Source organism: Talpa occidentalis, unplaced genomic scaffold, assembly GCF_014898055.3.
Source record: "Talpa occidentalis isolate TD23 unplaced genomic scaffold, MPIMG_talOcc4v2.1 talOcc4.11, whole genome shotgun sequence".
NCBI lineage: Eukaryota > Metazoa > Chordata > Mammalia > Eulipotyphla > Talpidae > Talpa > Talpa occidentalis.
Genome location: NW_023601104.1, coordinates 100203008 through 100218511, shown reverse-complemented (window position 1 = coordinate 100218511; position 15504 = coordinate 100203008). Strand labels below are relative to the sequence as shown.

Sequence of the window (15504 nt, the reverse complement as noted above, 5' to 3'; positions counted from 1 at the left end):
GCAGGCCCCGGCCCCCGCCCCTCCCGCAGGCCGCGGCCCGCGCCGGGGAGCCCCGCCCGGGGCTGGGGGCCGGCGGCCCGGAGGGGCGGGCACCCCGCGCGCACCCCGGGCGCGGGGCCGCGGGCGGCGAGGGCGGGGGGCGCGGAGCAGCCCCGGGCGCGTCGAGCCGGCAGGGAGGGCCGCGGCGCGGGAGGCGGGGCGGCCGCGAGGGCGACCCCGACCCGGCCCCGCAGAGCGCGGCGCCCGCCGGCCGGGGCGGCCCGGGTCGCGGCCCCGAGGGGCGCCGGGGGACGCAGCGCCGAGACCGCGGCAGCGCGGAGACGCGAACCGGGCCGGGGCCGGTCCGGGAAGGTCGGTCGTCCCGGCAGGGACGGGGGCGGGTCGCGCCGGGGGGCGGGGACCCCACGACCCCCAGAGAAGGGGGCGCGCCGACGCCGGCCCGCGCCGCGCCGCCCCTTCGCCCCGAGGCGCCCCCGGCCCGCCCCGCCCCCGGCCCGCCCCGCCCCCGGCCCCAGCACCCGGCCCGTCCCCCCGGCTCCCGGCTCCGGCTCCGGCTCCGGCCCCGGCGCGGCCTCGGCGGGGGCGCGGGGCGCGGGGGTGCGGCGGGGGCGCGGCGGGGGCGTCGCCGCGCTCCCTGCCCGGGGACGCTTCTCCGCCCGCCGAGCCGGGGACGGGGCGACCCGGGCCCCGGCAGCCCGGAGGCGGGTCCGCGCCCCACCCGCCCCGCGCCGGGCGCCCGCGCACGGACTCACTTTCTCGTGGAAGATGGACTCCATGTTTATTTGTCTGGAGCCAACGGCCCCCGCGCCCAGCCAACCCCTCCGGCCCCGCCCCCGGCCCCGCCCCCTCGCCGGCCCCGCCCCCGCCCTGCCCACGTGCCTCGGGCGGGCCAATCACCCCGGGGGGCCGAGTCACGTGGGGCCGAGGGCGAGCGAACGCCCGGGCGGCAAGCGCGGGGCACGTGACCTGTGTCGCGCGTCCGCCCGCCCCCGGCCGGCCCGCCCTCCGGCGCGCCGCAGCGCCGCCTGCCGGCCGGAGGATCTTCTCTCCGCCCACCCGTTGCCGTGATTGTCGGGTGTCCAGGGGCCCTGGGACTACCTGGCGCCTCTGCTCTTGCGTTTCCCGCTTTGCTTCCTCGTGTCATATCCGCATGCAATTATTTAATAACTTACTCTTTCTCCTCCTCCTCCTCCACGCATGGCCTTATTAACAAAAAGGCGGGCCTCCCTGGTGGCGCGAGGAGTTAAGCACCGCACTGTGAAGCACTGCGCAGCCTCTGCAGCACGAGTTCAATCCCCGGCCAGGGAGATACCCACAGGGCGCGGCAGACCTCTCCTGTCTCCCCGCTGCTCCCCTCAGCAGTGTACTTCGGTCTATCTGCCTGTTCTGCTCCCCACTCTGTCTCTGGTGAATCCTGTCACTCCCCGCATCTCTGGCCCGTACCCCAGCTCTTGTAAGCATAAATAAATAAATCTTTTAAAACAATAAAATAAAACCAGGTTAAGGGGGATTACTTTTTAAAGGCAGTGGGAAACTATATAAAGTTAAAAAAGAGAGACGTGCTCAGATGCGCATTCTAGAAAAATCACTCTGGTCACAGAAGAGACATTGCTGACAAAGAATCTTGGATTTCTTTGGGATTTGACAAGCTGGTGGTGACCATTTCCTGAGAACGTTAGGAAGTAGGGCAATTCAGAACTTGGGAGAGTGGGTAGTGAGGAGACAAAAATGTTAAGGATGACTTCTAGCGTTCTGCTGTAGGCAGCCACCGTGGTAGGAGCAGTATTTACTGAGATTGGGAGGAGCAAGGTTGGGGGGGGAAAAGATGACGGAGTTTGTATCAGGATATGTTGTATTTAAAATATGAGACATTCATGTGAATTATGTTTGGTAATACTTGACTCTACCTCCCTTGTCTGTCTTTCTAGCTACATATTAAGTAGTAGTCATTGTGTAAACGTCATGACCTCTTGAAGTTTAGACTGGTTTGGTTGCCGGACAGGGAATTGCTGGCATAAAAGGTAACAAACCACAGGAGTGAATAAAATCATCTCAGGGCAAAGGAAGAGAGCGGGAGAGGAAAGGATCTAGAGTAGGGCTTGAAGGGTAAAAATGGAGAAGGGAGAAGCAGGGATATGTAATACTGAGAAAGCTCTGGAAATGGAAGGTTTCGGGGAGCACTCAGTGTGGCTGCTGCCAACAACTCCAGCAACACGACAACTTACAAGAGCCTCTACATTTATGGAGACCACGGGCGACTGGTGAGTTCAGGTTTAGAGGAATAGAAGGGGCAGGATCAGTAAGGAAATGAGACTGTATTGAGGGCCAGTGCTCAGGGGAGGCTTGTTACTATTATTGATGTCTCTGTGTGCACAATCCACTGTCCTGTATTGGGAAACCAGTCACGTTCTTAAGGAATTCTGGCCTATTTGGGAGAGATAAATCATGGTCTCATGAAATGAAATATACGCAAACCAGTGTCTCTGGTTTATTTTCAAAAGGTGTGTCTGTGTAATGTTTTTTTTAATGTATGTCCTTTACACATATCTGGAAGAATTTGTTTTTTTTTTTTTAAATTTATCTTTGCATAGAATTGGGGTGTAGGCCAGAGGTGTGGGGAGGGGGGTTGAGAGGATTCACCAGAGTGGGGTGCAGAATAGGTAGATCTATTGAAATATACTGCTAAGGGGAGCAGCAGGTGAGACAGGCGAGGTCGCTGCACTGTATGTGAGTTAGCTCCCTGGCTGGGGATCAGCTTAACCCCTCAGCCACCAGGGAGGTCCTCTGGAATATTAAGTAGGAATCCCGGAGTACATGTTTGAGATGGGAAAAAAACTAGACAAATGGGACACAGGTGGGACACTGTAGCCTTGATTTTTGAGCTGTATTCATGTATTACACACAGAAAATGTGATTGTATTCATGTGATAGGGCTGCTGGAGCAAAATAGCATGAACTTGGTGGCTTAAAGCAAGAGAAAGTGATTCTGTATTCTTGAGCTCGGAAGTCCGAAGCCAAGGTGCAGCAGGGCCAGGCTCACTCTAGTCTCTAGGGGAGATCCTTCCTTGCTTCCCAGCTTCTGGTGTGGTGGTCCTTGCTTTGAGACTGTAGAATTTCAGCCTCCCCTCTTATAAGATACCTACCACTCCATTTAAGTCCCCTTCTACGCAGGGCGATTCTGTGTCCCTTTGGCAAGACCCTATTTCCAAAGGTCTTTGATTCTGAGGTGTCTTATATTTGGAAGGACAGGATTCAACTCTCTACAGTGATGAACTGCTGACTAGGATCTACATGACCCCCAAGGACCTTATTTTTGGCTCTGAGAAATCGTTACCACCTAGGACAGTTCCTGGCAACATTCAGTACTGTTCGTACTAATCACTTCATTCACCTTCCTGCCCTAATAGCATGTAATTTATAACAAGGATCCTTAAGTAAAAGATGATCTTCTCACAAAGATGGCCCTAAAAGCAAAGGAAGCTCCTGTTCCTTCCAAGCCCAAAGTCAAAGCAAAGGCTTTGAGGTCAAGCAAGCAGCACTGAGAGGTGTCCATGACCCCTTCCCGCCCAATCCTGCATCACCCACCTTCAGGGGCTCAAGATACTGTGGCGGTGCCTAAGACAGCCCAGATATCCTGGGAAGGGCGCCCTGGGGAGAAACAAGCTCGCCCTCCAAGTACTCCAGCCAAGTTTCCTTGTGTCCCTCCAACCCCATTCTGGAGCCTGCTACCCAGAAACCGCTTGTCTGTTTCGTTAGTAGAGATTAGTTTCAACGAACACGTTATGTACATGGAATCATGTAGTATGTGCTTTTTAAGAATTCTTACAGGCTTATTTGAATTTCACCCATGTTCTCTAAGTAGATTACTCCTTGTTGGTGCTGAGTAGTACAGCTGTTTCCCAACTTCAGATGGCTGGACTTGTTCTTTGTGATGGTGTGAGAGGGACACGCATTCAGTAGGAAGTGTGGTAGGGCCACTCGATGACGCTGGTCACCAGGGCCGCCGCTCCCAGCCAGCATTTCCAACTTAGGTATTTTGAACCTAGGTTGGTTTATTGAAAATCAGGGGAGGGGCCTCCCCAGTGGCGCAGTGGTTGAGCGCTGGGTTGCGAGGCTGCCCGCGGCCTCTGCGGCACCGGTTCGATCCCCCGCTGCTCCCCGGCTGCTCCCCGGCCACCGGCGGAGGGTCCTGCATGGCGCGCAGACCCCTCCTGCCGCCCGCTGCTCCCCTCAGCAGTGTGCTTCGGTCCTTCTGCCTGCTCTGCTCCCCGCTCTGGCTCTGGTGAGTTCTCTCACCCTCCCGCGCTTCTGACTGTACCCAGTGCATGTATAAACAAAAAAACAAAACAAATAAATAAATAAAACATGCCTCTATTTAAAAAAAAAAATTAAATTAAAAAAATAAATAAAACTGTTTAAAAAAAAAAAAGAAAGAAAGAAAATCAGGGGAGATCAGGTACTCAACAGTTATTTTTAAGCCAAGTGTATCACTTACTTAAAAAGTGAAAGATTACATCATCACATAGAGTCACACTTTAAATTCTTCAAACCAAATAATAATGTCTTTATTTCTCTCATAATTTTTATGACGTGAACATCCTGCATGTCAGCCACAGCCTCTACTTCCAGGTGACTTCTTCATTGGGTCTCAGTTCCCTGCGTGGAATTGTGGAAAGGAAACCGAAAGGAAGGAAAAAGCTTAAGTGAAACTTTTATGAGGGGATAAAAGGAAAGGCAGCCGAATAGGAATTCAGTATTTCTGTTTACCCACTTAACATTTTCTATTTTAGATGCAATATATTCATTCTTTCATGATTTTACACTTTTACCATCTCTTTAATTTCATTTTTCCAGACTGGAGAAGTGTAGTTTCTCAGTTCATCTTTATACTAAAGCTCTTCTCTCCATGAGTTCATCTGTTTTCTAGACTCTTTCCAGTTCTTTTTATTCCCTTGAGTTCCCTGACAACTTCTCCTACATCTCTTGCCTAGTCCCTTGCCCAAGCTCCCACCCAGCGGCATGCCCGGGGGCTGATGCTGTCTTGCTAACCCTCTCTGGGCTGAGAAGCACCTCCAGAGACACAGTGGGACCACGCAGCTGGCAGCTGCCATCTGGTTGTTCAGCCACCATGTCTAAAGCCTGCAGGTAGTGACACTGAAAACACGGCACAAACCACTGAGTACCATTTATTTCAGTTACCTTAAGATTTAGATAAGGCAGGACATGGTAATAAGGTGACTGTTGTTTATAGAGTAGGCCTTAATGAACAGGTTTAAAACTTTCTGTATTAAAATGTACCCTCAATTTAAAAGAGAAAAGGGGGGCCTCCCTGGTGGCGCAGGGGTTAAGTGTCAGCAATAGGAAGCTATCAGCAGCCACTGCAGCACGAGTTTGATCCCCGGCCTGGGAGCTGACCCACATGGCACAGCAGACCTCTCCTGTCTCACCCACTGCTCCCCTCAGCACTGTATTTCGGTCTGCCTGTTCTGTCTCTGGTAAATCCTCTCATCCCCCACACCTCTGGTTTGTACCACAGTTCCTATATGCATATATGAATAAACCTTAAAAAAAAAAAGGAGAAAAAGAGAACTTTCAAAGATCGGAAATAGCCTCTTAATAAACTAAAGGCTTGTTTACATTCCAAAGATAATCATACACTTTTGTCAAAGGATTAAACAAGACTACAAAACAATAGCACTTAAAATTAGTCCTCAAGGGGGTGAAACTACCTCTTCTATTAATTTTTGACCCACATATGATACTATGCTGGCCAGCTATTGGTTTAAAAAAGTGCAAACTAGGGCCTCCCCGGTGGCACAGCGGGTTGCGAAGCTGGGTTGCAAAGCTGCCCGCAGCCTCTGCAGCGCCCGTTTGATCCCCGGCTGCTCCCCTCAGCAGTGTACTTCGGTCCTTCTGCCTGCTCTGCTCCCCGCTCTGGCTCTGGTGAATTCTCTCACCCTCCCACGCTTCTGACTCTACCCAGTGCTTGTATAAACAAATAAAAAAATAAATAAATCTTTAAAAAAAAAAAAAAGTGCAAACTAACCTTTTAAATAACATACTCTTATTCCGGAAGGCAGTTAGCTTTTCATCATTCCTTCTGTCTAGGTAACATCCAAGGACGAACCCCATAGGTACAAGTACATGTACCCAGTGGTCCCGTACCATCTGAAGTAAATTCATTGTGGACGCTAAAAAAAAAAAAAATTTAAAAATTACATCAGAAATAACCTTTGAAACAGCTTTAAATTGTATCTGAAACAGTAAAGTAGCCAGAAATGTAGGAGATTGATGTTAAAAGTGCAAAACTCCTTAAATTAGCTGGGTATCAAACTGCAGTAGTCACCAGCTGCATCCACAGGGTCTGCATCTGAGGACTCAAACAACTACCAATCTGAAATCCGTGCTATCTAGTTAGGCCTCCTGGTTAGGTCTGTACTGAACATGTCCATACTTTTTTTTTTGTCATTCTTCCCTAAATGAAATAGCATTAAAACTATACAGCATTTAGGGCCTCCCCGGTGGCGCAGCGGTTGAGCGCTGGGTTGCGAAGCTGCCCGTGGCCTCTGCGCCGCCGGTTCAATCCCCGGCTGCTCCCCGGCCACCGGAGGAGGGTCCCACATGGCGCGCAGACCTCTCCTGCCGCCCGCTGCTCCCCTCAGCAGTGTACTTCGGTCCTTCTGCCTGCTCTGCTCCCCGCTCTGGCTCTGGTGAATCCTCTCACCCTCCCGCGCTTCTGACTGTACCCAGTGCATGTATAAACAAAACAAACAAACAAACCAGCAAACAAATAAATAAAGCATGCCTCTATTAAAAAAAAAAAAAAAACTATACAGCATTTACCCTGAATTAGTTTTTTAAGTAATTGAGAGCTGATTTAAAGTATGCAGAGTATGCTCATAGAGTACATGCAAATACTACACCATTTTATACACCAGAGAGCAGTGTATACTCTATACACCAGAGAGTAGTGTATACTGGTATCTGTGGGGGAGGACCCAGAGCCAAGTCCTGCCCCCTGCCCCACCAAGGGAGGGCTATATTAAATTAAAATCTACCTGATGAAGATTATATAAGTGACAATGATGATATAAAAAGGAAACTGCACTGAAGTCAAATTATTTTTATTTCTAGTTCCATTAGTGAGCTGATAAGATACAGCACAGAAAAATGAATTGCAGACAGAAATTCTATGTGGAAAACCTTAGCATTGGCACCTTCCTTATATTGATTTAGAACTTTTACACATGGAAATTATTTTTAGGACATTTCACAATGCTTAATCATGCTATTTTGCCAGAAGCAGAATTCTTTAGTGTAATTACTGAAAACTAATTGGGAAAAACAATGCATGTCTCAATCAAATGATAACTTTGAAAACACAAAACTGCAAAATACTAGACAGTACAGGCCTGTAGAAGTCTAGTCTTCATGGACCTCCCTGGTGGCGCAGGTGGTTGAGCGCCGCACTGTGAAACTGTCCGCAGCCTCTGCAGTGTGGGTTTGATCCCAGCCAGCCAGGGAGATACCCACATGGGGTGGCAGACCTCTCCCGTCGCTCCCACTGCTCCCCTCAGCAGTGTATTTCGTCAGTCTGCCTGTTCTGCTCCCCGCTCTGTCTCTGGTGAATTCTCTCACCCTCCCACACATCTGGCCTGTACCCCAGCTCTTGTATAAATAAAAATAAATCTTTTTTTAAAAAAGATAAGAAGTCTAGTCCTCATCTATTTGCCACCTGTCCTTACTAGGTTCCTTACATTTCTTTTTTTTTTTTAAGATTTATTTTTTTATTGATACAAGCACTGGGTAGAGTCAGAAGCACGGGAGGGTGAGAGAATTCACCAGAGCCAGAGCGGGGAGCAGAGCAGGCAGACTGACGAAATACACTGCTGAGGGGAGCAGCGGGCGGCAGGAGAGGTCTGTGCGCCATGTGGGACCCTCGCCGGTGGTCGGGGAGCAGCCGGGATTGAACAGGCTCTGCAGAGGCTGTGGGCAGCTTCGCAACCCAGCGCTCAACCGCTGCGCCACCGGGGAGGCCCAAAGAGGTAGTAAGTCTAACTGTCAGCACAGATGTTTGATACTGTTCCTATTTAACTACCAAAAAGAACTAGGTTAACTCTCAGCCCAAGGCTGTTTTAAAGACGCTCACGGCCACCTGTGGGCTATAAAATCCCTACTGTTGGCATTCCTCCAACAGGGCCAGCCACTCTTTTTGTCTTGCTCCACTCTGAGAATAGAGGAGACAAGCCCTGAGGCTCCTGGGGCACACAGGTGCCCGTGGGAATTCCACAGGTAGACAATGGGACATATAGATTCTTTACATTTAGAATCCAGAGTTGCATTTAACCACCGTAAAGGAAGCCTGTTCTATTCGAAAGAGGTAAAAGACAATTATTAGTCCCAGAGGCATTTCAAAGTACGACTGAACAATCTATTATTTCATGGACTTTGAGAGCAGCGGCACTGAACATAATTTGTCCTGTGGCTGGCCAGGGAGATCAAAGATTTATAGACGTAAGAACTGAATTAGAGTCTCTGGAGAAAGAACAGGAAGTGTAGACAAGATTTCATGCTCTTAATGAAGGGCCCAGAACCATCTGGTGAGCACAAGGACCTGGGACAGGTTCCATTCAGACAAACCGAGGTTTGGATGAAGTCAATAGCACCCACATGGGTGCCCATGAGGGTGCTGTGTTTATTATTAGTGTCTTCCTTATACAAAGACTCAAGAAAAATATTGTATTTCACAACCGGCAGTAACTATGGTGTTTCTGGTGGGGGGGGGGGACAAATAATTGGTTTCATCTTATGGACTCAAGGAATCAAGTAAGGGGATCCTGTATCCTTTCATACCAGAATGACTCAAATTGTTTTGCCCACCTCTAGAAAGAGCTGACTCCTGTAGCACTGTCAGGCATAGCGCTTAATGTTTTCATACTCACCAACTCGTGTCATCATCAGAATACTAGACAAGGAGCAACTAATCTCATGTACCCAGTGGAGCAGGCATGTATTACTTTTCAGAAGATGAAATCCACGGACAATCAACTTGCCTTTGGTCACACACAGATGCAGTAAGTGGCTTAGATGGAAATAGTACTCAGGCAGCCCCGGCTCCTCATCCCAGATGTACAGTTGTGCTTCACTCTCTCTTACAGTAAGTATAGAGGTAAACCTCACTTTGGCTTTATCTTATGTTTCCTAACATTACTTTTCTTCAACCTGGTTTTCCCCACTTAACTTTTACAAACAAAACTATCTGATGTGTATTTCTGCAAGTCACCCCGAATTCATATTGGAAAAAGAGATGACTGAACATTCAAAAAGTGGTGGTTTGTGCCTCCCCGGTGGCGCAGCGGTTGAGCACTGGGTTGCGAAGCTTCCCGCAGCCTCTGCAGCGCGGGTTCGATCCCCGGCTGCTCCCCGGCCACCGGAGGAGGGTCCCACATGGCGCGCAGACCTCTCCTGCCGCCCGCTGCTCCCCTCAGCAGTGTACTTCGGTCCTTCTGCCTGCTCTGCTCCCCGCTCTGGCTCTGGTGAATTCTCTCACCCTCCCGCGCTTCTGACTGTACCCAGTGCTTGTGTAAATAAATAAAAAATAATAAAAAAAAAAAACTTAAAAAAAAAAAAGTGGTGGTTTACGCTATGAAATAACACTGCTGGAGAAACAACTCCTGGAGATCTGGCTGGTGACCCTATCTTGATGACATAGGCACAAATTAAAGATGTATTTTGGGGAGCGGTCGGCTCAACGGCTTTGAGATCTATAAGGGAGGGGGGTCAGCTTCCAATTCTGAATAACCAGCAAGAGAGAAACGCAGGGATTGGGCGAACTAGAGATGCTCGCGGAGCAACCCGCTTCAGCCCAGAGGGTGATTAGGGTCGGTTTCCACTCCAGTCCCTGCCAGGGGAGGTGACCAGGGTTCTATAAAGACGCTGTCCAGGGGTCCCCCTGGCGGCGCAAGGGGTTAAGCGCCGCACTATGAAGCAAGCCGCAGCCTCTGCGGCACGAGTTCGATCCCCGGCCAGGGAGCTACCCACACGGCGCCGCAGACCTCTCCTGGCTCCCCGCTGCCCCCCTCAGCAGTGTATTTCGTCAGTCTGCCTGTTCTGCTCCCCACTGTCTCTGGGGAATCCTCTCACCCCCCGCATCTCTGGCCTGTGCCCCAGCTCTTGTCTGCATAAACAAATAAATCTTAAAAAAAAAAAGGACGCTGTCCCGCTGTCCCGGGGCAGCCCCGCTATCAAACGGGTTGACGTCCTTCCCCCTCACACCGCGACGACGGCCCGGAAGGCCCTTCCCAGAGCCGCCGCGCGGGAGCCGCGAAGAAATCCCCGTTCCCACGTCCCTGCCCGCCTCCTTCGCAGGGAAGCCGGCCCCGGCCCCCGGCGGCCCGGGTCACCCCACAAACACCCCCCCCCGCCGAGGGCGCTCCTCGCGGGGCCCCTCCCCGCCCGCCGCGCCGCGCCGCGCCGAGCCCGGCCCGGGACCCACCTGCGGCCTCCGCGCCGGCGACGACCCCGCGACAAGGGCGGCGCGCCCCGCCCCGGCGCCGGCGGAAGTGGCGCCTCGGGCCCGCCCCGGCCGCGGGGGGGGGTGGGGGGGCGCCGGCCGCGCGCGCCGCGTTCTCCCCGCCTCGGCTCGTCCTCGCGCCCGCGCCCGCGCAGCAGAAACTCGTTTTCCTCACGCCAACGTGGGTCCCAGGGGGCGCCGCCTGTGGGGGCGCGCGCCGCCCGCACCCCCGCACCCCCGCAGGTGGCCGCGCCCGGGCCCGCCCCGCCCCGCCCCGCCGCGCCGCGCCGCGCGTCTCCGCGCCAAGATGGCGGCCGCCACCGCGGGGCTGCAGCCGGCCGGTCGTCGCCGCGGCCGCGGAGCGCGCGCCGGCCCTTCCCGCGCTTGAGCCCGCACCGCGCCGGCGCCCGGGAGGCGGAGGACGGCGGCGGGCGGCCCGAGCAGGCAAGTGGGGGCGAGGGCGGGACCGCGCCGCGCCCGGGGGCCCTCGGGGGCCCGGCGCCCGCCCGCCCCGGCCTCCGCGCCACGCGAGCGCCCGGGGCTCGGCGGCGGCCGCCCGGCCCCTCCCGCGGGCGCGCCCGGCGAGGCGGGAGGAGCGACTCCGGGGCCCCGGCCGCGGCCTCGGCGGCGCCGCGCGCCCCACGCCCACGCCTCGCTTCCCGCCCTGGCCGCCCCGCGGCCCCCGACGCCGGCTCCGGCCTCCCAGCCCCCCGGGGCCTTCCCGCGCTCGGGCCGCGGGACCGCGGGGCTCTGCGCGACGAGGCGCCCCTCTGCGGGAATCGAGGCCCGAGACCTGGGCGGGCTTGCCCTGCTGGATGGAGGTCGTCCCCCCCCCCAGCACCCCCACATCCCCGTCTCACCTGCTCTTAAATCAGCCGAAGGTGGGGTCCGCCATCACCCGGCCCGGCTGGCCACCGGGGGTCAGGAGAACCCGGGTTCTCCATTGCTCACCCCCTCATTATTTTATTTTATTTTTAAAGATTATTTATGCATACAAGAACTGGGGTACAGGCCAGTGGTGTGGGGGGTGAGAGGACTCACCAGGGGCAGAGTGGGGAGCAGAACAGGCAGACTGACCGAAACCCACTGCTGAGGGGAGCAGCGGGGAGGCGGGAGAGGTCTGCCGCGCCATGTGGGTTGCCCTCTGACCGGCCTGGGATCGAACTCGTGCTGCAGAGGCTGAGGAGAGCTTCACAGGTTGTGTCCTAACCCCTGAGCCACCGGGGAGGCCCTCAGGCTTTATTTTGAACCAGCTTGGAGTCTGTGAAGAAACCCCTGCGCGCCCCGGCTGAGCAGGAAGGGGTTTTCAACAGCGAGCTCCTGGGCTAACCCACCCTCCTTCGTTTTGTTGTCCCTGGCGTTTTCCCTGCTGCCTCTTAGTGGTCATCGGCAGACGCCATCATTGGGAAAGGGCCGGTGACTGATCGTTGAGATGAGGTGGTAGGAGTCAAAATTCCTGCCCTCACAGGATTCTGATGGGCGAGGATTCCTTCCTGCCCCTGTACCCCTGTCGCTTTGAGTTCTGTCCCCCGTGTTGGAGACACGCAGATTCCCTGGGCGCTGGTCTGAACCTTCAACGTGCAGGCACCGAATATTCCTGGAGCCCACTTTTGCTGCTTCAAAATGAATCTTCGTGCCTGAGGACACCGAAGGACTTTATGAACTAGGATTTGGGCCGGGTTCATGAGCAGTGAAAAGGAATTTACTAGGCTCGCGAGCGAGGCGCTCATGCCTGAGTGCAGGGCAGGATGCAGACTTGAGAAGTTTCAGCATCGGCAGGGAGAGGAGGGAAAGAAACGCGCCTAAGCATGCGGTGCCAGAGCTTTTGGTGAAGCAAGAGGAAGGCTGAGCTCACCGTGTGAAGGATTTTGGTTTTGTTTTGTTTTGCTGGTCCAGCTTTTTTATTAGTGTTGCTCAGTAAATACATAGAATGTTAATTTGTATGAGTCTGCTGAGGATAGCGGTTCAGATTCATTTCTTGCTGGTCTTTTGTGAAGCATCTTGCTTTCCTCTAAGGAGTTTAGATTTTATTCAGCAGTTTGCAGGAAGCCAGTGCATACTTCACAACGAAAGTGCATGCAAGTATTTGTTTTTCAGGAAAGTCTCACAGCTGTAGGGAGGATCATGTTGGAACAAGACAAGTAGGTGAAAAAAACTTGCAATCACTCAGGTAAACTAAATGAGTCCCACAGCTGGGGTAAGATAGGTGAGGATGTTAATTTCTTTTTTTTTTTAAAGATTTATTTATTTTTATACAAGAGCTGGGGTACAGGCCAGAGGAGCAGGAGGGTGAGAGGATTCACCAGAGACAGGGGAGCAGAACAGGCAGACAACCGAAATACACTGCTGAGGAGAGCAGCGGGCGAGACAGGTGAGGTCTGCCACACCACCATGTGGGACTCTGGCCGGCCAGGAATCGAACCCATGCTGCAGAGGCTGCAGACAGCTTCACAGCGCTGCGCTCAACCCGCTGTGTCACCGGGGAGGCCCAAGGATATTTCTGAAGTGTCAAGTAGGATTCAGCTGATGGCAGCCGATCTGGTGGTAAGATGTTGGCTCCAGAGTTTTAGTCAAGGAGATGAAATGATTGATAGCATTAAAATCAAATCTGAGACATGTACATCAATTCAGAATTACGCCAGCCTCCACCTTGGAAGAGGCCAAGCCCAATGCTGTAGTGCCCAAAGCACTGACTCCACAGTGTGGAGTCTAGGTCTGTGCTACAACAGCTCCCTGGAACTCGGAGCATTTGGAAATGTGCTTTGAATTGAGATCTATAAATATAAAATAGATGCTGCATTTCAGGCAGCTCTGCCCGCCTGTGATTGTGCAAGTGCCTCTCTTTTCCTGTTCCCTTTTCTAATAAACCCGTCCATTAAAAATGTGAAAATATATATATATTTGGATTTCAAAGACTTAGTAAGAAAAGCAATGTAAAATAGCTCATTTTAAAATAATGATTGTATGTTGAAATGGTAATGTCAGATATTGGGTTAAATAATATGCATTAAGCTTGATTTCACCTGTAAAGATTTTCCAGATGGCCTTAATTTAAACATTTTTCAATTGCACGTGTGGCTTGCATTACATTTTTGTTGGACAGCTGTTCTAGTTTAGACCAATGAAGAGTAAGGAGGTGGAATTTGAGCTGGATCTTGAGGTGAGAGTGAATGGTGCTGTCGGGGTAGTTACAGGTAGCTAGTGGCTACTATTCTAACACAGATCCAGACTCTAGACTGAAATCGATAGTTTGGACTGCGGAGCTTTGTGCTTGGCCTTTCCTAAAGTGCAGGCTGGCACCGTTGTGTTTTTATGTGCATGTCTCAGACTTGATTGTGATGGTATCATCATTCTTGGTGCCTTACAATGCCAGGTAAGGCATTCAAGTTTGTTTTATTCAAACAAGAGGCTTCTTTCAAGTCAAAGTCTTCAGAGATTTCTGAGTGAGGGATACTATAGGAGGAGGATATCTGAAGATTAAGCTGGTAGCAGTGTTTAGGTTGAAATGAAGGTAGCAAAGTTTGGAGTCAGAGAAACAGAAACCTAAATTTAAGGTCTTGAGACCCTGCCTTCAGCAGCTGGCAGTTGGAATGGAAGAGGAATGATGTATCAGGCGTTCTGAGGGAAAAGAATCAGGAGTTGGTAACTGTTCTAGAAGCAGTGAACGAAGGAATCAAACATACAGAGTTTCAAACTGCAGGGTGAATGGAAGTGATCAGGTTTTTTCTGCCCTCTAGCCATTAGCATCAGTGATGGACACCTGTGGGCTTGCATGCGTCCCTGATGGCGGCACCTGGAGTGTGGTGTGGGCATGCGTGAGTGGACGCACCTGAGGCAGGGACTGAGCCTATGAGGGCAGGAGCAGCGAGCAGAGGACGCGGCAGTAGAGCACTGCGTGGTGGAGTGTGGCAGAGAGCGGGAGAGAAGGCCAGGGATCCCAGAGAGAGTGAAGATTGGCGAGGGGCTAGGAGGCCTGCCAGCCTCCTGGCCCCCCACCCGCCTACCTGCCCTGCACCTGGTTGCCTCACTACGTGTGGGATCAGATGGTGTAGAAATATCATTAAAAACCTGAAAAAGCCACTCAGGGCTCCAGGACGTCTCCTTTACCCTTTGCCCGCATCATTGAAAACCTGCATCATGCCTTGCTAGCGCTACATAGACCTTGATTGCTTAGATAAGAACTCATGAGTGCATGTCAGTTTTTAAGTACATTTGAAGCTAAAGTGTCTCAGTGGAATGAGCCAAACTGTAAGGAAGAAGTGGTCTGCTAAATATGCTACCTTTTCATCTCCAGCTAATCAGTCCTGACAGCAGCTAACTTTCCTAAAGTACAGAATTCCTTGTCATCATACTTGGTGATGGATCTTAAAGTGTTAGTCTGTTATGTGTAGAACCAGTCAGGGTTTCCAGAACCTTCTGTTACCTGGTCCATTTCTATTCCTAATGCCTTTTTCTTTTCTGTTTCTATGGAAGTGTGCCAGGCCAGTTTTGATCTGTAAGCTTCTGTTTGTGCCGTTGGTCATGTTATTTTCCTGTTTTACATACTTTTTCTCATTGTACTTTCTACCCAGTTCCTGCCAATCCTTAATAATTTAAGATCTACCTTTTTTTTAAAAAAAAAAAAAAAAAAAAAGATTTATTTATTTATTTATACACGCACTGGGTACAGTCAGAAGCACGGGAGGATGAGAAAATTCACCAGAGTCAAGAAAAAAAAAAAAAGAAAATTCACCAGAGTCAGAGCGGAGAGCAGAGCAGGCAGACTGACGAAGTACACTGCTGAGGGGAGCAGCGGGCAGCAGGAGATGTCTGCGTGCCATGTGGGACCCTTGCCCAGTGGCCGGGGATCGAACTGGAGCTGCAGAGGCTGCGGGCAGCTTTGCAACCCAGTGCTCAAACGCTGTGCCACCTGGGAGGCCCAGGATCCTACCTTTTTAATCACTCGCGATAATGTAATGTTCACCTAAAAAATTTCATTTCCTAAGCTGCAT

The 15504-nt window shown here is 52.3% G+C and overlaps 1 protein-coding gene across 1 annotated transcript in view; it reads right to left on the bottom strand.

Moving 5' to 3' along the window:
- The window catches only part of ATXN3 (ataxin 3), a 34619-nt gene extending 33808 nt beyond the window's left edge, over positions 1-811 (bottom strand). Inside the window, 1 exon segment of the mRNA XM_037504031.2 lies at positions 753-811. Coding sequence (XP_037359928.2) covers positions 753-776 — 24 coding nt within the window. The 5' untranslated portion in view covers positions 777-811.
- Between the last annotated feature and the right edge of the window lie 14693 nt (positions 812-15504).